This window comes from Pseudomyrmex gracilis, unplaced genomic scaffold, assembly GCF_002006095.1.
Source record: "Pseudomyrmex gracilis isolate BER0280 unplaced genomic scaffold, ASM200609v1 scaffold_105, whole genome shotgun sequence".
NCBI lineage: Eukaryota > Metazoa > Arthropoda > Insecta > Hymenoptera > Formicidae > Pseudomyrmex > Pseudomyrmex gracilis.
Window position 1 is genome coordinate 253,952 of NW_018020689.1, and position 22,930 is coordinate 276,881.

The 22,930-nt window shown below is 44.7% G+C and overlaps 2 protein-coding genes across 3 annotated transcripts in view; both read left to right on the forward strand.

Annotated features, from left to right (window-relative positions):
• The first annotated feature begins 2,265 nt into the window (after nucleotides 1–2,265).
• On the forward strand, nucleotides 2,266–15,028 carry LOC109856021. Its single transcript, XM_020430826.1, has 6 exons — nucleotides 2,266–2,710; nucleotides 8,810–9,018; nucleotides 10,756–10,891; nucleotides 12,577–12,710; nucleotides 13,749–14,064; nucleotides 14,471–15,028. Exons 1-6 carry the CDS (start codon nucleotides 2,674–2,676, stop codon nucleotides 14,554–14,556), a joined length of 918 nt encoding a protein of 305 aa, XP_020286415.1. The 5' UTR covers nucleotides 2,266–2,673; the 3' UTR covers nucleotides 14,557–15,028.
• A 4,478-nt stretch (nucleotides 15,029–19,506) lies between these two features.
• LOC109856035 (choline transporter-like protein 1) overlaps nucleotides 19,507–22,930 on the forward strand; it is a 21,016-nt gene continuing 17,592 nt past the window's right edge. Inside the window, exon 1 of one of the 2 annotated variants that reach the window (XM_020430854.1) lies at nucleotides 19,507–19,671. In XM_020430854.1, coding sequence (XP_020286443.1) covers nucleotides 19,650–19,671 — 22 coding nt within the window. In that variant the 5' untranslated portion in view covers nucleotides 19,507–19,649. The remainder of the gene's footprint in view (nucleotides 19,672–22,930) is intronic. The other variant, XM_020430855.1, reaches the window with a different exon arrangement.

The following is a 22,930-nucleotide window of genomic DNA, read 5'->3' on the forward strand; positions in this document are numbered from 1 at the left end:
CAGGAAAGGATCATTTACCCCTACGAAAGGATCATTTACTCATACACGCGCGCGCACATTGTCAAAGGCACACGCGCGTACATATATCCACTTTTGCCGTTCGCGTTCACGCGCGACGTGCGTGTCGGTCGTTCGTGAGATTTACTTACAACGCGAATATTTGTCAGTCGCGAGACCAACTGGAAATTCACCGCCGGCTCGTGCCGGCGCCGCATCGCATCGGTAATTCGATCAGGGAACGAAGCGCGCGCGGTACACGCAATTAGTTTATTCGGGAAACACGGTACAACATGTGCAAAATGCGTTCGGCATTTGAATTTAAATTCCGCACGACATATAAACGCGGCCGCATAACGCGCCGCCGACGCCCCCCTCCTCGATAAAACGACAGAGGTACACTCGTTTGCCGATGGTATTTAATGGACACACGCGGCTAACGTAGACGCAATAATGATGCAAGTTATTTATATTCGTGACGAGAAATCCGAGTTCTAAATTAGAACGCGGCGAACGCGACAAGGATTTACGGTCGAGTTCGTCGCGCGTAGGATGACGCGTGTGTATACGTGTGTATATATATATATATATATATATATATATATACACACATATACAATAACGCGACGAAATATAACCGACAAAATCGCCGAAACACCGCGGAGTCTTCGCGATTATTGCGTATCAGGTTTAAATCGTCGTAATGGGCGCGACGAAGTCCGCGATGAAAGCAGGAACGGGGGATTCGGGTTTAATTAAAATTGATAATCTCGGGGGATATTACGTAAAGAGCCGGGGAGGAAAGAGAGAGAGAGAGAGAGCTGCATTGAGAATCGAACAACCCCCCTTTGGTAGTTACTCGGAGAATTGCGAGGAACGCCCAGTCTGCAGTCGAGTTTTCTATCCGGCATGCGATCGACGTGCAACCAACGCACGGCCAACGCAACGTCGACTGATAACGCCAACGCACTTACGCAATCACGTTTTCCTTTACACAACACACGCGATCCTGTTCACATTCTACTATCTTATATAATATTATACAGGCGACCGTGGACGACAGCAGCGATAAATAATCAAGGATATCCGTACTTTCTCTCTCTTTCTCTTTCTCTCCCTCTCTCTCCCTCCCCTCCCGTACATGATACCCACTCTCATATAAGTTATGCTCACACATATATCTGGAGGATAAAAGCTGAACAATATCCATGCTGCAGACAACTCGTGTCCATTGTGCTTCAGTGTGTTATGTTAACCGCTGCAAAAAGTATTGTCTTTTCTCCGCTAGGAAGTAGGACAAAGAGAGACAATACTTTTAAGCAAACAGATGAGCAAACATCCTGAGTGATCGGCCCTTTTATTAAAAATTTTTATTCTTGTTGTCTTATTATGTAGCGCACATGCGTGCACATCAAGGTATTTGCGTGCAAACATAAATATTTGAAAAACCAACAAGGCGAGATTAAAGTACGTGCAAGAACTTATTTGCAATTAATTATCGGATACTGCGGAAGTAGTTAGTCATTATCAATCAAAGTCCAAAAAAAAAGAAAGAAATTTGACAGATATATATATATCTCGAATAGGAAAAATCGGAGCGCAATATTGTCTACCATCGCGAATGGGTATTTTCCAAGTGAAGCACAACGGATAACAACGAACGACGAGACGTACAAACAGACAAACGAATAGCCAGATAGGTGGTCTGATAGAATATCGATAGCGGCATCTCTCGAAAAAGAAGGAAGGAAATACATCGGCGACAAGACCGCCCGTCACGTAGCAGAAGTGCGTTCATCCCTGCGAATGCGTACACACGCACACACGCGGAAAGGGAGGAACAACGTCGCGACGCAGAGGGGCGACGTCGTCTAAGGGGGAGACGACGAGGGTACCGGCCTATCGGGGCCGACTCGGGGTTGTTCGGAATCTATCGGTGGACCAGATTTTACTCGTGTGTGCACGCACATTCACCCCCGCGACGCGGCGTCGCGCCGAGTGGGTGCGTGTCGTTTTCGTTGTGTGCGCACGTACGCTTTTACATGTGTGTGCAGTGCGGACGTGCGTGTGTCTTTCGCGTGCGTACGTGCATCCCGTGCACACAAGACACACTTAAAAACGACGCCGGGAAACGCAGGCGCGGTCTCGCGTTCTCGTGCTCGCGCATTCGCGACGCGCGGCGCCGCGCGCGCGTCTCCGGCGCCGTCGTCGTTGCTTCGCGAGGAAATTGATTCTGCGCGAAGCGCAACGAGGGGGTTCCAGCAACGACGGAGCCGACCGTGCACCACCAGAGAGAAGCCGGGCTCGGCGGGTCGCGCATATCGCTTGGCGAAGCAAAAATCGGACCGGGTCTTGATCGAGTTCGCGTTCGCGTAACAACGGGCCGACGTTGACGACCTCGATCGCAGAGCGTATTATGTAAAGGGGGATGTTGCTCTCGTCGTCGTTTCCCTACATCGTTACGATATACGCGCGCCGTGTTGGTTGTCGCTGCTGCTGCCGCTGCTGCTGCTGCTGAAGTACCGCACACAGGAGAGAGGCCGCGCGGAGAGGTGTCTCTCCGACGACGATGCGAAGAGACGCGTCTGACGAGACGACAACGGACGACGAGCGAGGATCGCAGACGATTCCGGTGAGACACATAGACGAGCACGACGAGCACCGACAGAAGCATCCATGGAACTAAAAATCTTGCTGTGGATTCACATCGTAGGTGAGTTTGTCATCTTGACGCAACGCCTTTTCTTCCTCCGCGCTTTCTCTCCCTCTGTGTCCACACTGCAAACAACCCTCTTGTTATATACACACGTCGTCGGCACGCGCGTAGCACGGAGAATTTCCCTCCGACCGCTCACGTCCGGTGCTCACAATGGTGCTCTCGTGCTCGTGTCATCGACGGCATGCATGCAACCCTCGCGTCATTCTCCGCGCGCTTCCGTGTCTCAAATCGCGTGTCTTCCCGCTATGCAACCCCGCTATGCTGCCTGGCCTCTCTTTACACGTTCATTGCCCCGATAGACGGTGTATCCGGTATAGATCCATCCTTGCAATCGTTCCTTGTCGGCCGTGTGTGTGCCGAAGTGGTGTTGCTGCGCCCGATGATTATCGGGTAAATGTGAACAGGTCGCGCGTAGAACAGCCGTTTCACTCCCGCTATCGCGGAATGGACCAATTTCGCGTGATCAACGGCGTCTCGTGAGTTTGATCATTGCGAAACAACATTTTGTTTTCCCGAGAAATTCGTGACTCGTGTGGTACAACTTGAGAAACGGAAAAACTTTTACCTCGCGCGCGGTGTCTCGACTGTGTTTTCGACTCCCGCGTTTCTTGTCTCTCCCTCGTTGCCCGCAACTTCTACGTCTTACAGGTGAGGTAGACAACAAATACCGATATATTACCCGAATCTATTACCCGAGATCTCGTTGTTTCTGAATCTTCGGATCGAAACGACGACTAGCTAACGATCGCGACGTTAATTGAACGATCAAACAGGAAAATATAAACGTTGTCTCTCATCGTGAGACAAAATTTGCGGCAGATTTTCTCAATCTTTTCTCTCGAACGTAATTTTGATTCAAACGTCGTTACATTAATATGACCGAGTAAAACGCAGATGTAACTTTTACATGTTACAAATGTATGTATGAATTTTATATCACATGTAAAAAGATTAGTCGTCCCTCTTTCTCTCTCTCTCTCTCTGTCTGTCTGTTTGGCTGATTTTTCGCAGAAATATGCGCGTTAAATCATCACACTAAATGTAACCTATTTATTACAAGCGAATTGAATTAAACCGCCGATGTTGAACGTGATTAAATTATTATGTATAATTTATTAAAACACTCACGCGCGCGCGCGCGCGCGCGTGTGTGTATGTACACGCCGGTGAGGAATAAAAACATCGACTTACACAGGGCGCGACTGTGCATCTCCGTCATTAATTTAGTTGTCTCGTAAAATGTATACTCAAGCGCTTCCGCCGCGGCCGGAGCCTTTTTCGCGGTATCAGAAACTTCATCCATTAGAGATATTAGCGTAAAGCACATGCATATACACGGCGAGGGTTGCGCTGAAACTGCACGACGGCGGCGGCGGCGGCGGCAAGCGAACATAACGCGCGCGGAGGCACACACGTCGCCGTAGAGAACATCGGGGGCGTCTGTCGGATTGTCGGGATTTCCTGGCGCGGAGAAATGGATTTTCGTCCCGACGTATAAAACGGCGAAAGGCGTTGCTTAGCGAAGGGAACAAAAGGAACAAAAACTGTTAAGCGGACGACACATACGTTTCTCTCGGCGTCCCGGAGACAAGAGATCCTTTTCGCCGCGAGCGTTGAATCAACGGGAGATAGAAAGAGATACCCGGCCGCGGACGCACGAGATAACGGCGGACGACGTTGATGACGTTGGGTCGTTGCCCGTTCGCGCCGTAAAACGCGCGGGCGTTCCCCGTATAATAGGGCACATTAACGAATTTGACGAATTCCCGCCTCGGGAACGGCACACTCGCGTTAATGACGGCGATTGCGAGTTTACGACACGCGAGGCGGCGAGTCTTCTCTTCTTGCGCCAGTCGTCGCTTCTCCACACGCTGCTCGGACAATTTGGCCTAACGTCGTCCGGTGCGAGCAATCTAATTACTCGATCATCGCTAGAGAAATTGTTGCGGCGCAATTCAAAGACGCAATAACGATGACGACTCTTTCTGCAAAAGAGAAATCGCTTTGCCACCATCGTTGCACAAAGAGTATCTCTTTTGCTTTTTTCTTTATTTAAAAATAAAAAACACATCTGGCATTAATAGGCGCAGCTCTTTGAAATTAATCTTCTTACGCAAAAATCACTTTAACGCGCGAATGTGTCCTTGATATCTAATTTGTATCACAACAGCATCGAGAGAAAATGCCGCGTTGATTTCTTCTTCGTCGTTTCGTTGCATTTGCGTCACATAAGGTTATCAATCAGTCACGAGATCATATATCCGAGAATACTGATAAGAAGCTTATCCCGCTCGGTGCGTAATCGAAACCGCCGGATTAAAACCAGCGATTTTAGATTCAATATTTTAGACTCAAAGAGACGCGCGCGATTTTCGATGATTTTGTTCTCTCGTTGCTGTGAACGCAATATACATATATATATATATATATAATATGTAATCCATTTGTTGCCGCATATCCACGTAGCGTGGAAAAAAATAAACGAAAACGGAGAATTGTAGCAGTTTTGAATCCTCGCAACAAATAATAAAGCGTTTTGATAAATGAGGTGTGGAATAAACTCCACGCGACCGTTTACGTCATGAAAAGCTGCGGCGACTGTGACGTCAACAAACATCTCGCTCCAAAGAGAACTTCGAACTAATCATTGAATGGACATGAAATCGGATATATTTTAAAGCAAAATGTGTGTGTGTGTGTTTTTTTTTCGCTCGTCGTTAGCTCCAAAATGATTAACGATAGGTACCATTTTATTCGCGCGGAATCTCTTCGCGCGAAGATATCTTTTCCCTGTGAGAGCTGGCGAATTACACGAGAGATAAATTTTTTTTTTCTTCCATTCAGAAGAAAAGACAGAACTTCCCTGTTATCATCGTGAACCATTTGTAATGCAGATAACTATGCGCCGCGCGCGTCCAAAAATTGTTCCCTCACATATTTCGCTGTTTCGCTTTTATCGGCCGCATCGAAAATAGCGAGAAAATCAAATAACGTTTCGAAATCGCAAATCAAAGTCTCGCAAGATCGACGGCACGTTGCACCTCTCGCCGCGGTGATTTCGTTCGATTGTGCAGAAAAGTCACAAAAGACAAGTCCTTTATTGGAGTACACACGAGAAGTGCGAAGTGTCGAAGCGCATAGCGATACGGGCTTCTCTCTTCTATCTATCTATTCATATATCTATCTATCTCTCTCTTTATCTCTGTGCAAATGCGATTCATCGCGCCGCTTCGCTCAGCAGCTAATTAAGCCGATCGCTCTACCGAACGTCATATCCGTTCTGCGGATCCGTTCGCGCGATTGTCCGATCGGGTGAAATCGCATTCACTTGCGCGAGAGCTGTCCGTTAAACCGAGCGTATCGTCATTAGTGTAAGCGAATTAAGCCGAGCTCGCTTCGATACCATATATCGGCATCGAATATTCCGAATCGAGCGGCCGTCCTCTCGAAGAGACTGATATTATCCACTTCATCGTTGAGAGTATATTCACGTCAAAAATGAAAATGACAAACTGTTTGCGTATCGTGTTACACTCTCATTTTTTTCTTCCTATTCTCCCTAACAAGGGACTAATAATGCGACGTTTTAATGTGCTCGTATGCCTTTCCTGTGCAAAAAAAAAAACAAAAAAGTCCCGTAATCCCGAAAAGGGCGACTCCATGAGAATTCCACTCGTTAACGTCGCACGGCCGCCCTCGTAATCGTCGCCCATCCCACGAGTGCGTCTCTTTGTGCATGCTTATCTGTTCCTTTCGCGCGACAGCACGTTCGTCACTTTCAGTCGTCGACACGACGACGATAGACTCCCCGAATGCCGGGCGTCTCGAGCGAGAGACGCGGGGACCGTCAATTTAAACTCCCGTTTTCTTCTTTCACCTCTCTCGTCCGATGGCGGCTTGTCGCGAATCCACTTTTTACTAACGACTAACGACCAACCACGTCACGAGAGGGAAAGAGGAAGAGAAAGGAGAGTGTGTGCCCTCGTGGTTTTGTAACTAAATACCCGTAAGCTCCGCAAAGTGCCTCTAAGCGGAGGTGGGGGACACATTACGCTCCGGGATCGTCACACTCTTTAATGCACTGGGGCAATATTTCCCTACAACTTCCCGTCGTCTCCTCCTTATCCGTCTCCGCGAAAACTTTCATCCAATCCGCGAAACTGCGAATAATCGGATTATATCGATTCCAAGAAAAGAAACATTAAGAACCTCTCTCTATCTTTCTCTATCTCTATCTCTCTCTCTCTCTCCCTCTGACGTAAAGTTTACTGAAAATGTCATCATGTTAACATGATTATTTGTTACGTGTATCACTATGAATCATTCACACGGTCGGAAGTTTTTCATATCACAAACGACATTTGCAAAAATAGACGTTTACGACGTGCATGTATAATATGCAACTGATGATCACATCGCTAATTAAATACAATCACTAAATAAAGCGAATTACAGATTTACAGCTCGGGCTTTATATATTGACGTCGAAATTATACATGAGAGAGAAAAAAAAAAATCCTAAAACACCAGCAAATAAATCGTCGACAATAGAATTTCTTATTCGCACCGGCTCTGAAAACGTGCGAGAGACGTTTATAGATTTGTCGCGTAATCCTTTATGCAAAACGCGCGGCATAAATAGCCGGAGAATGGAAGCGTCTCTTATCCCGAAGGGGTGAACGTTCCTTCGGGAATATATATCGACACGTGGAAATTTCCTGCGGAGCGCGCCCGCAGAGAGAGCGACGAAATTCGCTCGGAAACGCGTAAGTTCTGTTTCTCGCGTGTGAGATCGATCCCATTTCTCGTGAATGAGAAAATTTGGTCGGCACCGCGAGAAGCGAGAAGCGAGAACGGAGAAGGGGGATCGGAGGATATGGGAAGCGAGGACGGTAGCGCGGGGTAACGCGGGAAGGATTCTATTCGCGATCGATAGAGAATTCCAGCGGCCGGTGTGGGATTCGCCGAATAATTTCGAATCCGCGGATGAGAGAGGCGAGCTCTCGCGTAGCCGCCCGTCGTTATTATAAGAAACTATTTCTCTCGCGAGGTCGGCGTATTATATTCGCGGTTGCTTTCATTACGAGGGGACTTCCGCGTAATGACGATGTCGCTCTCTGATAACCAGTCGGGACTGTGTGTAGCTAGCCGTCTGCCTCGAAGCCCAGTGGTTCACAGGGTCTCTCTCTCTCTCTTTCTCGCCGAGGATCATTTCATCTAATTAAAAGATGAGGCTTCTCCTTGCGACTCTTCTACGTGCCGCGCGGAACCGGAGGAAATATAATCTTTAATTAACGTTAATGTATCTTTTTCCATCGGATCTTTTTATTTCTAGCCGTGTTCTAGCGGCTAAATTCAGGTGACGCGGAAACGAGGCAGTTTTATAAAATTTCAACGAGTCATCGTAGGCGATGCGTACTAATTCCTTTTGCGTTTCAGTTTTCTTCATTTTTTTGTCGAGCGAATATTATCAATTTGAAAAAGCGAGATGATATTTAGCGAAGTCGAGTCACGAATGCGCACCAGATCAAAGTAGACCATCGCTTGAACTTCAAAATCGATAACTATAGAATATTATGTGACGCGGCGTCTTTGTATTTCGACGCACCCCTTCTCCGCGAATGTACAAAAAAAAACCTCTCTCTCTCTCTCTCTCTCGATGTTTCGAGTGTGTTTGGGGAATCGCGCAATGTGTGTGTGTGTGTGTGCGTCCGCGAAACGTATAATCGATGAGAGAGGTATGCATCGGCGGGGCGATATTCAGCCGTCTCTCATGACATGACACGGCAGAAACTAACCTTCGGCTTTCATTTCCTCTTTTCCCCCCGGGGGCATGAGTCGAGATTCGGATCCATATACGCGGAGAGAGTTTCTACGTGCCCTAATAACTCCGCCAAGATTATCCGCTCCGATAAGCGCGCCCCGCTGCTACGCGAGAGTCGCCGAACACACGTCGTGTTCGGACTGCCGACGTTTTGACGACAATCGGGCTTACAGCGGCGGTGGTCTCTCTCCCCTTCGACGTCAACAAGACCGATAAAATATAATTAACGAACTTTTCTCTACACTCTCGTTTTTTTTTTTTTTTGCCAGGAATTTGCTCGGGTCTGCGGGAGGTGCGCATCCAGATTCCAATGGCTGTGAGAAAGGGCGAGACGGGGACGCTGAATTGTTGGTACGATACCGAGGGTGATCCTCTGTACGCCGTCAAATGGTACAAAGGAAACCAGGAGTTTTATCGTTATGCCCCGAACGAGAACCCGGCCATCAAGACTTTTCCCATTGAAAATCTGACGGTGAAGGTGAGTTTTCTCCCCTCATATCTCTCTCTCTCTCTCTTTTTTTTTCTCTTTTTCTCGCTCTCTCTTTCTCTCTCTCTCTATCTTTCTCTCACCCCCTTAACAGATGAGTTTAGAACCTCCGATTTGTCCCTCGGGCTCTTCTCGCGAGAAATCTCGTGACTCTTGCGGGACCGCGACCGGGACCTCGATCGCGGAAGCGGGAAAAAAAGCGACATCAAGAAGAAAGAGAGACAGAGAGAGAGAGAGAGAGAGCGAGAGCAAAGGCGAGGATTTATTGCGGTCGAGAAGTTGCGAATGAAACACGATAACACCGAACGCGCCGGAACGTACAGTTCCTGTTCGCTGTATACCGGTTGCCGTTCTACATATCGGCTGATCGAAGTTTTTGAATACGAGCTGTCGCCACGCGAGAGGGGTAACTGATGGCCCTCGTCGATGTACGCTGCTCGTCCCGACGTCGCGCTTTCTGCTTTCTTTCTTCCCGTCAAATTTCAGTTTTATTTTTCACTTTGTAAAATTGCAGTTTTTTTTTCTCACAACGCGCGGTGTAAAACACGCACGTGTTTTTTTTTCTTTTTTCATCGCGTTCTTATATATACTCCATTTATTAATCTAATTGATTTAATAAATTTCACAAGATTTTAATGATATTTTTAATGATATTTTTGCGCGTTGTTGATGTTTTTACGCCAGTACCTTTTTATGTAAATTGCAAAATAATTCCAAATAAATAGTTTTTTGTTTTGAGAAAATTTCGTCTTTTGAATATGTATGTTTTATTATACGCATTTTATTATATACTATTTTACCCGCTGTGAGCGGTTCGCGAATGTACGTATCGCTCGTACGTTTCAACCCAGTTAAAGCGCCGTTAAATATAATTTTATGCGCGTTATATGCACGAGAGACGCGCGCGCGATCCAGCCGAGTCCAATTTAGAATTCTGAATTTCGGACGCGAGACGGCGCCGATTATGATCAAATGATACTTGTTTAACAATCGTTCGCAAAGTGAGATATGCGACTTTATCGCAACCTCGGCGAACAGATCGTTTTACTCTCGTATCAATCATTTTTTGTTTTGTTTTGTTTTGTTTTTTTTTTTGTTTTTTTTTTTTTTTTTTTTTTTTTTTTTTATCTCCTCCTGCGTCAATTTTGCAATACGGACGTCACGCGCCGCGGGCGCTTTCCGTTCGAAATGCAATTCGAAAAGCTCAAACACCTTGCTACGATATTCATTACTAACATCGCCGATAACGAGTCGCACAACTGGCAGTCGATGTAAAACAAACCTGAAAAAAAAAAAAAAAAAAAAAAACAAACAAAACAAAACATTGCAAGTGCATCGCAAATATTTAACGCACCGGACGAGAGAGCACGAAGGGGATTCCCGTTTGGGAATAAAGCTGATGTCGAATAATCGGGTCGTCGGTCGCATGTCGCGCGATTGATGGCAGCGGATGCATTGGTCATTAGTTGAATGGAATGAATTCCCAAGACTTTTGCATTACCGTATCTCACATACGCTCACACACACACACACACACACGTGTGACGCGCACACGTGCCACGCATTTCATCTGATGAGATGAGTAGTACTCTTCCTGCGATCTCTGTGTGCGACAGCGCAGGCGGAAGGACGACAACGACGACGACAACGACGACGACGACGACGACGACGACAATGATGCTTCGCACAGCGAGACGTACGATCGTAATGAATTACCTTTGTCCGCAGAAAACCGAGAGCAACGCGACGCAAGTCGTGCTGACGAAGTTGGAATTGGAAGCGGCAGGCGAATACAGCTGCGAGGTATCAGCGGACGCACCTTCCTTCCACACGGCTACGAGGTCCGCGAAGATGAACGTTGTCGGTAAGTGTGTCTTCTCGTTTTCGCTCTTCCCTCATCCCTCGCGCGCTAATAACTTCAGACGCGACATCGGCTGCGTAAAAACACGTTACAGCGTTATTACTCGCGCGCGCAAGCAATTTGACGTGGCGCTTTACGGCGCCCGACCGTCTCGTAATATCGGACTCTGATAAGGGAAATAATAATAAGCGTGCGCGCGCGTACGCTATTTAAATCGCGTTTTCCACGACGTCGATAAAACTTTTACGATTGACGATAATTCATAAGATCGACGAAGAGAGCTCGCTCATGAAGGAGGCTCTTCACGAGAAAATAAAGAAAAGCGTCTCGTATAAGCTCCGGCGGATCTTGAAATTTACGGAGGGGTCGCGCCGAGTAATATATTTTAACGACGTAAATTGCGTGTCGCTGTTTTCGAGGTTCTTTTCATTAAGAACGTGGCAATGTCTGGTAAATTTAGCGCCGACACCGACGTTTTTCCCGCCGCACGCGAGGTGACTTTCTCTTCCTTTTTGAATATTACTGCAATGTACATATTCTCTGATATTACGTGTGTGCAAGATCTTCTCTCTTCCGGCGAGAATTAAATATCTGTTCTAATTGCTCGCGTTTCTCCTCCCTTGCAAGCACCTGTCCTCGTTCGCGAACGGAGAATATAAGAAGAAAAATATATCCGCGCGGAGTTTTTTTGAATGCGACGTGAATCTTCCGAAAGAACGGACTATTGAATTCTCGCATTTCGCGTTTGAAACAAACGACAATTTTATTCGCTTGCGTTTCATCGTCGTAAAGGCTCGCCGAAGCGCGCGAATTTACGTTCTCCCGTAAAAACAAAAAAAAAAAAAAATGGGAGAGTAATATTTCGCGAGAACACAGAGAGACTGGGGTGTGTCTGTGACACGTGTGCAGGTGCTTGTAACGATGTGCGTGCGTGTGTTCGAGGGGGGAGTAACGGTTGTACGATTTTGACGCATGCCGATGGCGAAAAACGTTCAGACACGCGAGGACGAGTCGTTCGTCGTAGAAAAGAAGAATTTTTCGAGCGACGAGAATGCCGAGGGGAGAACGTTTTACGCGTCTCCCTGATATCGACCAATCGTCACCGCGCCGAAAGTTTCGTGTTTGGAGAACGAGTCTGGTCAAACCCTCCTCGTTGAAACAACGGCGACGACGACTCGACTGCACGCGATATCATGCAATGTCTCGATCTATACGTGTGTTTATATTATACCGGGTGAGATCTGACAAATCCTCAAATCATCTTTTGCGTATTTCACTTTCTTCTCGACGATGTGAAAGCTCATTTCGTTGTCATTGAAACACATGCGAAATCGGAGGCTATTAAAAAATGACGAACAAAAATCCCGATGAAAACGATGGATATTTTATTATCGTCAGTTTTTTAATCTCGAACAAACTCAGCTCCAAGTTTCGTAATTTTAGAATACGTTACAAGAAGATTTAAGAATCTCTCGTTCGCGATATACTATATATATATATACATATACATGTATATATTTTCAGTAGTGAGAAAAAGTTTGCTCTCTCTAAATTTCTCAAGAAATGTACATATATGTATATACATAGGAAAAGGTGGGTTTACTTTGGGGAGGCCTAGAGAAGAGCTATAGCTTAGATCTGAAACGCTGTGTGTATATAACGCCGGATATATATCCTTGCCTTTGCAGAATTGCCGTCTGAGATGCCGTCGATACAGGGACTAAAGAGGAAATACCGCGTCGACGAAACGCTGCGTTTGAACTGCACATCCGACCGGAGCAAGCCCGCCGCGAATCTCACTTGGTATATCAACGATCGGCAGGTATGCTCTAACTGCTAATGATGGTAATGCGCGCGCGGTTAGACGAGGGTATCCCGAAAAGGTTGGGGAACACAGACGGAGAGGGGAGATTGGAGGATCGGATACCTCTATTTAGTTTACCACGGCTTTGATCCATTATCCCTGATCAAACGTCGGAGACAAGGAAGCTTATGGGATACGTCTCTCGAGGAGAGAGAGAGAGAGAGAGAACGCAACGTTCCGAAGTTGGGCGAGTGAGCACAACATTCGGCGAAGCGTGGAAAATCATTCAACTGGAGTCTGATCCTCTGATTATTTTCACTAATACTTTCACGACCCGTTAATTGGGAACTCGAACACTAAAATGGAATAATTCAAAGCGGGAGTTCGCGCTCTCTTCCTATTTCGAAAAGATGTCTTTGCATTAGAGATGAAATTCTGAAAGTTTTATCGCGAATAGCGGCTTTAAGGCTTTAAATATTTTTCATCGTTTTCGCAGTTTTCAGAATAGCTTCTATAATCACTCTACATTAATGCATCCATACGTAAATTATTCCGTGCCGAGCGCATAATCCTCGAGTAAAAAGAAAAAAAAAAAAAAATAAATAAATAAATAAAGTCTACCTCTCGAGAATTTATACAACACACAGCGGGAGGCATTAACAAAGCAGCGCGAATATAGTTTTTCATCCTTGTACATATACGCTATATATTAGTATTTATTCTGTCCATGTTATAACAGTCCATTAGGTCGCGAACTCGTTGGCTCCCATCGAATCGATTAATGAAACTTAATTGATGTTTGCTTTAAGATTAAATATTTGAATTTGAATTCATTTACCTACTTCCATTAGAGGCACATATGCGTGTGTGAGTATAACATACGAACGATTAAAAAAAAAAAAAAACCTGTTCTTATTATTATATTTTTGTCGGCTATATGTAACATATTTATTTTCTCGAACAATGTTGGCCGGGGTGTCTGTACACATTTAGATGTCACGTAGTGCAATCGATGCAGCTGATATTTAGTTTTTTCTTGTTTCGATTTTCTTTTAGCCTCTCAAGTCGTACGTTCGTACATACAGTCCGAACAGCCTCGACACGAACGACTTGGACGGGCAGATCTCGCAGATCGGGCTCCAGTTTCTGGTTACGCACGATCACTTCATCAGCGGCAAGCTGAAGATACGTTGCAGCGCGTCAATATACGACATTTATTGGCAGAGCACGGAAGTCAGCGCCGAAGAGGATCGGCCGAAGGTGACGCTTTACGAGCCGCCGGCCGCGACCATCGTCGGCATCAACTACTTGCAGCCACCGCCGAATTTTCAGACCGGTCAGAAGAAGCCCGACGGGCAGGTTGGGGTGAGAGGTAAAGTTTTGTCGTTTTCTCGAAGACGACTCGGTAAACACATATCATCACTCGAGAAGGGTCGGTCGCCGGCTATTTATCGAAATTCGAGACGTTCCCGAGAAACCGTAGACGCGGATTAATATTTGTTTGCAAATCGTTTTATTTTATAAGAAGCTCGAACAACATCCGGCGATCTGACGAAAGCTCTTTGAGCGGGAACGCATTAAAATCGTCTTCAGTCATGTACGAAACATTCGGAGAGCGACGTTGATCCGCTATCTCTAAATTCCATAGAAGTTTGTGCGATTGAGAATTAAGAATAAAAGATAAAAATAAAAAAAAAAAAAATAAAAATAAAAAATAAAAAAAAATAGAGATATTACCGGATTTTTACATTGTCCTGTGTTTTGGTGATTTTTTTCAGTGTTGGGATCGTCCGCGGTGAATCTGCGACCGTTGGCGAGACTCGTTTTGGAATTGTTTGCGCTTCTTCTAATCGCCATTCGTTAAAAAGCATATAGTGCATCGTTCGAGAAACGCGCTTTGGAACACTTTGCGTACGTCAACGTGCTTGTGAGAAGAGAACGAGAAGGAGGAGGAGGAGTAGGTTGAAGTGCAGGAGAGCTCAAGAGACGCGCTTTGTGCAATGATGACGTTTCCTCTACGGGATCGCCTCGGATCGCCACGACAGCGGCAATATACACGATCGGGAGTGAATACAGGGAACCTCCTTCAAGGGCCAACGTCAAGGTGGTGAAACGTGAAAGGCTCGGTTCGAATGGCAGAGGGAATGGAAGTGACGGGGCGCGACTGTGAAGAGGAGAGTTCGATCCGCTTCGGGAGAAAGGTCGAGAGAAAGGAAGACTCGAGGACGATACCGAGAGAAAGAGATAAAGCTCTCCCGATGAGATGATTTATTCGACGTTCATTCTCATCCGATGATCAACGAATGTCCAAAAAAAAAAAAAAAGCACTACAGCGACGACAAACGACGCGGCTGGATACTCGCGATATATAAATATATACATATATATACATTCGGGAGATATTTTATTATTATTAGACCACATATATATATACTTGCTTCCTTCCAGCGGGATAATATGTGTTTGCAAATGTGTAGGTATATATATATATAAAATATATATGTATACATATATATAGTATGTTTCGTCGCATAATTTTTTTTTCGTACTTTTATATATAACTCAGAAGGTGACTAACGTAGCATGAATGTACGTGCGTATTTCTCGACAGCAGACAAAAGTACACACATATAACGCAGAACTACATAAGATACATAATGCAACGCGTACACACACACACACACACGCACATATACACACACTTAGTCTACGCACACACGTATGTGCAGGAGAAATACGAATACGTAAAATTGCACAGAAAATACAACATGTATACACACACACATATACACACACGGAAAAAAAAGTTTTAGACAGCTAAGAAAGAACTCGCTTAGGCCTACTGAATTTTTTGTTACATCAACAAAACGTTCTGTTAGTGAAACCAAATATTCAGTAGGCCCCCATAGCAAGTTTTTTCTTTGCTATCCACGTAGCAACTAATCTTCTTGCTTTTCCGGCAAAAAACTTTTTTTTCCGTGCATACTTTCTCTCTGTATGAATAACTGATAAGTAAACGTGTTGTTCTTGAGAGCGTTGCGGCCCGCCTAAGTATTTTACAGTGTGCGAGATGATGTACCTGAATCGGATATCCGCGCGAACTTCTTTCTGTGTTGCTACTTAGGAAACTACGTACTAATGAAGCCAGCGCTCGGATTGTGCGCGCGTTCGCAATTCGTGATTCAGTGCAATATTCATGTGAAACAGTGCGGAGGCAAAAATCATTCATTCGACGCGCGATTAAAGTTGTTCGTGTTGATTTGCCAGCCGAGCAGTTTTTCGACAAGACTGTGAGAGATCGCAAATCATCACGAACCGATCCGACGTTTTTTTTTTTTTTTTTTATCGCGCCGTGCGTAAATTCGTAATTTTTGTGCGTATATTTACAAACAATCAACTGCGAATAGTGTGGCAGGTTTTACACATGCGAACAACGAAATTCTCACGAATTTTAGTGAATCACGAATTGCAAATTGCCGATCGCGCATAATCGGACGTTAGCTCAAGCGAGGAACAGATGTGCTATATTATCGAGTTATATATATATATATATATATATATATATACATATATATATATTTCGTTGTCGTTTATAATATATACACATATGTGTTATAAACGACAACAACCACTTTGTGTATCTTGATCATTCCATTTTATTGAAGCGTGTAATTTATTGACGAGGCTGATTTAATTGATGTACAGTACGACTTGTGAAGTTTATTATAAATTCATTTAACTAAATTGTCATCAATGTGTTTCTACAATCAATCCCTTACACATCCTCGTATTCAAACCGCGCACTCTCTAATATATTTCCTTCGCTGCGCAAACAGATCCTACTCTCTCTCTCTCTCTCTCTGTGTGTATAATATTCCATTCATCAAATACGATGACATCATAAATTATATCGCCTGCAGTTTCCGCTTATCGATATTCGATATCAATTTTCATCCCAAATGCGTTTCCGGTAAATATTTTCGATATTCCTCTGCTGTAAGTCGCAGGTTCAAAGGATATTTTAGCAGCATCTTGTTTTATGTCAATATAAGGCAAAAACGTCATAAAAAAGAAAATGTCAAATGATTTTGTTCGTATCTTACTTTGTGCATTGACATTTCGATAAGTCTCACGTGACGTATCGGCGCTAAAACATAAATATAAAAATAAATGCGGTAATATAGTAAATATTACAATGGATACAAACGGTGTAACGATTATTCTGGTACGGTTAGAAGGAGCAAAATTTCATTGTTATCGGTATTTTATTTACGCACTATATCGACGGTGTAATTATGTTTTCTCTACGCTATATATCCAATATCTCTATTCATTTTAAACGACCCGGATCGACGTTAAAACAATGTAGCTGCATAAATAAATAATGCATCGCGTACAAAGAAGAGGTCTCGCCGCGCGATGGCTACCGCGCGCGGTGAAAACGCGCGATTTTTGCGGACATTAAATAAAATATTGTTTCACAAAAGCATGCTTTAATTTTCTCGATGAATCGAGAGAGAGAGAGTGGGAGAGAGAGAGAGAGAGAAGAGGAGGAATGCCGCTTTGCGGATTATTATATTTGTTTATGCATGACCGGTACGTGTATATACACGCCGGTAATGTGATAACTCAATTATTGCTCACCGTAATGTTTACTCTGTGCCATTATGCGAAACGTATAACTACACGATTATTGATACTTGCGTGTTCCACGTTTGTAATTGAACGTCGAGTCAAATAATTCCGAGATACTGACTTCTCTGCGGTCGTAGTAATTATACACATTCTTTCTCATCCTCTGCGTTTTTTCAGGATTTCTGAGAATTCAGTCGCAACATTTCTAACTCTCTCATTAATTTTTAATTAAAACGTATTTAATAATTTAATTTTTGATATCGCACAGCGTCTCTCTTTCCGTGTGAGACGCGACAAATTGCGGCAGAGTATTTCTGAAGATAGCACTTCGGTATTGCGCGCAGTTTTTTTTATTTTATTTTTTTATTTTCGAGAAAGAGAGAGAGAGAGAGAGAAAATTAAACACATAATTCAATTCACATGTTTTTATATTTTAGTAACATTTATATGCAAATGCGCAAGAGTCGAGAAGCGTACAATGGGACGGGACTTCAAAAAGCCTTCAGAATTCTCCTCTTTTATCTCATAAGCATCTTGTTGAGTTGAAGTGCTCGCACAATGCAGCAGTAACAATCTGTAAATGTAATTGTTCATTGACCGAAGTGCTTCTCCCGTAAGCATGGAAACTTGCAGTTTTCAAAGCGTTTGCAAAAATACATAGTGCTCCGGTAACGAAGAGACTGGATTCTTTTATGTTTACTCGGCCGAAAGTTTTTCAATTTTTCGTTTTCATGGTTTTTTCTGTCCTCTCTCTCTCTCTCTCCGCCCTATCGTTTTACATTCTTTCTTTCAAAAAACCAAAGAACAAATAAATAAACTCAATTACAGACTTTGAATAACAAACGCGTAATAAATTTGCAGTGCCAAGTGCCTGAAATAAACGCGTTGCAACGTATCGTGATTTTGTGAAGATCAAAATGTGAAATATATAACTTCGCATTTCGAGTTTCAACATTCCGTTCTTTTAAAAGACTCTCATAAAAACACGATCTCACTATATTTATCTACAACAGTGTACGCGCTGTAATACATATAAAATACAATCAATCATTAATTGATAGCAATCTCCGCGTATTTATTGCACGCAGCAGAGAGAAAAAAAGAAAAAGATATTCAACGAGAAATATTCTCCCGGTTTCAATCCTCGAATGTGGTCCACGAGGCCAGGGGCGGCTGGCAATCGATGGTGCCAGGCTGCGAGCGTGTAAGCATACGTCAGGGGCTCACGGATAACATTAAACAGAGGTGGGTATCCTAGTGCCCGAGTACTCGCACACGAAAGCGGATTCCGTTGCTTGGCGACGGGGAAAAGCGGAGCGCGCCGTCATGTCGGGGATTCGGCGAAGGATGAGGGCGGCCGTAGTACTAGTGTGGGCGACCCTTCCCTCCCTAGAGTAGCGAGAGGAAAAATTCGCGAATTTCAGTCTCGCCCGAGTGACGCGCGATCGCTGAACGAAAATTCGCAAAAATCCGCATCTCGTCCGCAAGAGAATCAATGCTGTCCCCGTGTTGTCTCTCGGGGATACAACGCGCGTTTTAACCCTTACGTAAGCGTTATCACGTATTTCCGAAATAATCCACGAAAACTGGATCCGGAGCAATCTCAACAGATGGCTCAATTGACACGAGAGCGGGAGTCAAATTTCCACATCCGTTCGTCCTTTCCGGCGTTGTCGACCGTACAGGCGCTATTTACCGGTGATCACTGCGACTGAACTGCGGCGTATACACAATTTGCTCCGAACGCTCTCGCTATTTTGTAACTGTAGCTCTCTCGCTATAGAGATGTAAAAGCAGCGTGCAACGAGAGACAAAGTTCAACAACCTCGAAACGTTAATGCGAATGCATTAACGAGGGTAATGTATTCCGTATTCGACCATCCGAGAGAAATTGTTCGCAAACGTCGCTTTCCTGCGCGTGTTTGTACGTACGTGTAGAATGTGCGTGCGTGGCATTCTACGACACGCACACACACACGCGCGCGCGCGCGCGCACACACACACACCGCGAACAAAAATCCAATAACCGAGGCGCCGAATTACTTCTCTTTACGTATTTTCATTCTGATTCTTGACTCGGGTCGATGCTAATGCGCGGTCGCGAAAAACGGAGCGCATTTTAATATCTTGCGGACGCGTGTGAATTAGAACAAATGATAAATCGACAGTATCGCGTCGTCGTCCTGTGCTGATGAACACACAAGTCGAGCACAAAGCATCATTTGGCGCCGGACCAGAGAAAGCGCAGACTATTCCTGTCTGGCGTCTTCGCGGAGTTCCTTCGCGTGACACTCGTTGGACTTCTGCCTGAGATTAACAGCCATGGAGTCACTTCTGGAGAAAAGTAAGTCTCAGGGATGCATGTCGTCTGCGTGCGCACTTGCCGCCCTTTTCTATCTCTCTCTCTCTCTCTTTCTTTCTGGCAGCCTCCAACGAATTTTGCAAGACGCACCGCCGCCGAATGTGACTCAACAACACTGTTAACAAAAACGGATCGTTCGCCAAAAAATATACTTTACTTCCGTCGTTGTCTTCGTGAGGTATTTAATCTTTAGTTTTAGATCCCGCGATGTTTCCATGCTCTTCTCTGGAATTTTTATTTGTTAAAAAAGTCCTTTGTATCTGTAAAATATTGTTTTTACAAATACTGTTTTCTTCCTAAGTTTCCCTAATATATTAAAAATTTAATGTGTCTGTAAATTATATGTTGAAATAATTTTTGATATTGAAAACGAATAAAACAATAAAATATTTTTTATAATACAAAAACCAGTATTATTTTTATCCTGCGAAATTATGCTGAACTGAAGAGGAATATTCGACGATCGCATCTGTCGAAGGCACTGCTCGCATGTTTCACGTCGCATTTATGCTTCTGCTTTCTACTTTCGCATGCGCCGTGGAAAACTGGGTGAATTGGTCATCAGTGAGGCGCACGAGAAAACGGTGTTCCCGATAAAAAGCTGCGTTCGCCAACTACACTCGAATATCTCGGCGCACTCACCTGCATCTGGCGCAGGTAATACACCGGCGTCTTCAGAAAATACGTATCGAATAAAAATATCCCGACGACGATATTTCTGTCGTTCGATAACGGATGGCACCACCGATTCGAGCGAGCCGGAGATAATCGTGCCGCAATTTGCGCGTGACGCGACGCTCTGTCGTGTTAGCTGGTCGATACAGCGTTTGATTAATTGTGATAATGCTCCCCTCTCTCTCTCTCTCTCTCGCACATACACAAACACTCTCTATCCCTCGTCTCTAGGGCGGAAAAATAACGTTGGAAAAAAATAAGCGTCGATGATTCCGCGATCGTTTAGAAAAGACCGAGCTGTCGCGCGTGAAAAGCTCGTGAATATTCATTCCGATCATCTTCAGCCGCGACGGCGCAAAAGCGACGAATTTATTGTTCGGCTTGCGCCCGTAAACACCCGCCCGTATGAATAAGTTACGCTCAATTATTGTGTACACGAAATATATGTCGAGTTAATAAAGCGTTGCTGCATGTGAAGCTGCATTTTGCATGACCATGTAAAGTCTCGTATATTTTAAAATATGCGACGCACAGTGCGCGACGACAACGTTTCCTGCTTCGCATGTCGATGCGAACGCGCGGAAAAAAACTAACGTTATTTTCAGTGTCATTTCCTGCTGATGAATCTCACTGGTACATTTAGCCGGACTAATTCGAATGTTTACATATGCGTTGCACTAGTTCTGCGTAACTCGTCAACTTTCGTTCGCGGAATTACGTTCATGTTTCTCACACGTGAGCCGAAAAGTCGATAATTTTCCCGATGCGCGTCGATGCGATCCGCATCGGTGAGACGCGTATTTATATATCTATCTCTGCGATCGCGATGTGTTTTATTATTCTACGAACGGTATTGTGAATGCGCACGACGTAAAGCAGAATTCACAGCAGGGAATCGAATTTTTGAAACCGAATGTTGTCACGAACCGACCTAACGTTATTGAATTCGTTGTGAATATTTCACCATCACGTAGCTCCAACGACTTGCTTATCAACGAACGAAAGAAGAAGACGGTGTTTTTCCGCGGCAAGAGCAGCGGCATTCGCCGCACGAAGGAATAATAATGCTGTGAACGCGAGCAACAATGCCGCCGTGTAATATTATATACAATGAAATTCTACCTTCTGACGTAAAGTTGCGCAGGCCGAATCGACTCGCGGTTTCTTCGTTAATACGAGGTTTCCGTTTTACATCGCCATCGCCACAGCTGCGGAAATCGTCAACAAACGCGCATGAAGTGTCTCTCCGCGGCGTGTGTGCGCTTAACGCGAGAATCGGAGAGACTACGGATAAATAACAATTCGAGAAATTCACACGCGGCTTGGCGATGAAATTACACGCGGGATACGCAAGTTACATTTGAAATAAAAGTTATACTTCCGCGCGAAATTACATTAACTCCATTTCAGACGCGATACTGTATAATATACGCAAGAGAATTCAGAACAGAATTCCCGTTGTAATTTGATATGCCATGTTATGCAGAGAAAACGAATCTGTGCGGAGAATCAAAATCACATTCATACAAGACGCGTATATATACGGTGCGTGTTTGATTTTTAGCGTATTCCACTTTTACGACCTGCATGATACACTTTATTCGATTGAACAAGAAATCCTGGAAAAAATAATTCACTTTGCGCGCGCTATATATTTGCAGTCGAACTTCTTTTCCTCCACTGAGAGATTTGTGTGATTTCCGGGAGATGGCAATAGTTCAAATAAAATGTTGTACATTTTTTGTATTCTTTATTTTTATTTAATTTTCAATATTCTTCGTATTTACAAGTCGTTCAAAATAGACTGTAGCCAATGTTTTCGGCGAAATCCCGTCGAAAGGTTCGCGAAAACAAACGAACAAACAAACACACACGCGTCGAACGCGTGTAGTACCCACTCTGCAACGTCTCTTCATTATCGGTGACGCGACGACGCGACACGTGCGCGTCCCGAAAGAACGTATTGCGGCTCTAATTGAATGGCTTAATTCGTCACGAGGTGGGCGTGTTTCCGTCAGCGAGTGTTTCGGACTTTATAAAGCCCGGAGTGTGTGTGTGTATGCATCGCGCTCAAACGTCGCGCGACGCACCCCTCTCTTAATTTAATGCGGGCTTAAATTTTTCACGAGCTCTATCTGTGGTGAATTATTTCCACAGTCGCGCGGCTGTGTGCGCGCCTCTATATCAGCAACACGGCGCCGCCGTGCACCGCGTGCTCGGAAACATCGTTTTCGAGGTGCTCGTCCGCAGCCGTTACGCGTGCGTGCTCAGACACGACCTCGCGGTACCCGGCGGACAGAGCACCCGGGTCAACAGCACTCGGGGGTACGCCTAGGCCACGTCGCATTTAACGCTGAACGCGGCCGTACGCGATTGCAATATAGCGAGCTGATTCCGGACAGATCGAATTACGCCTAATTCCGATGATAGTTTTGTTTTCAAATGGAAATATATCCAAACGTCGAGAAAACATTTTATCTCTCTTTTTATCTTTCTTTTTTAATATCTCGCGATATTCGTGCACAATATTTCGTCTTCTCATATATATGTATATATATATATATAT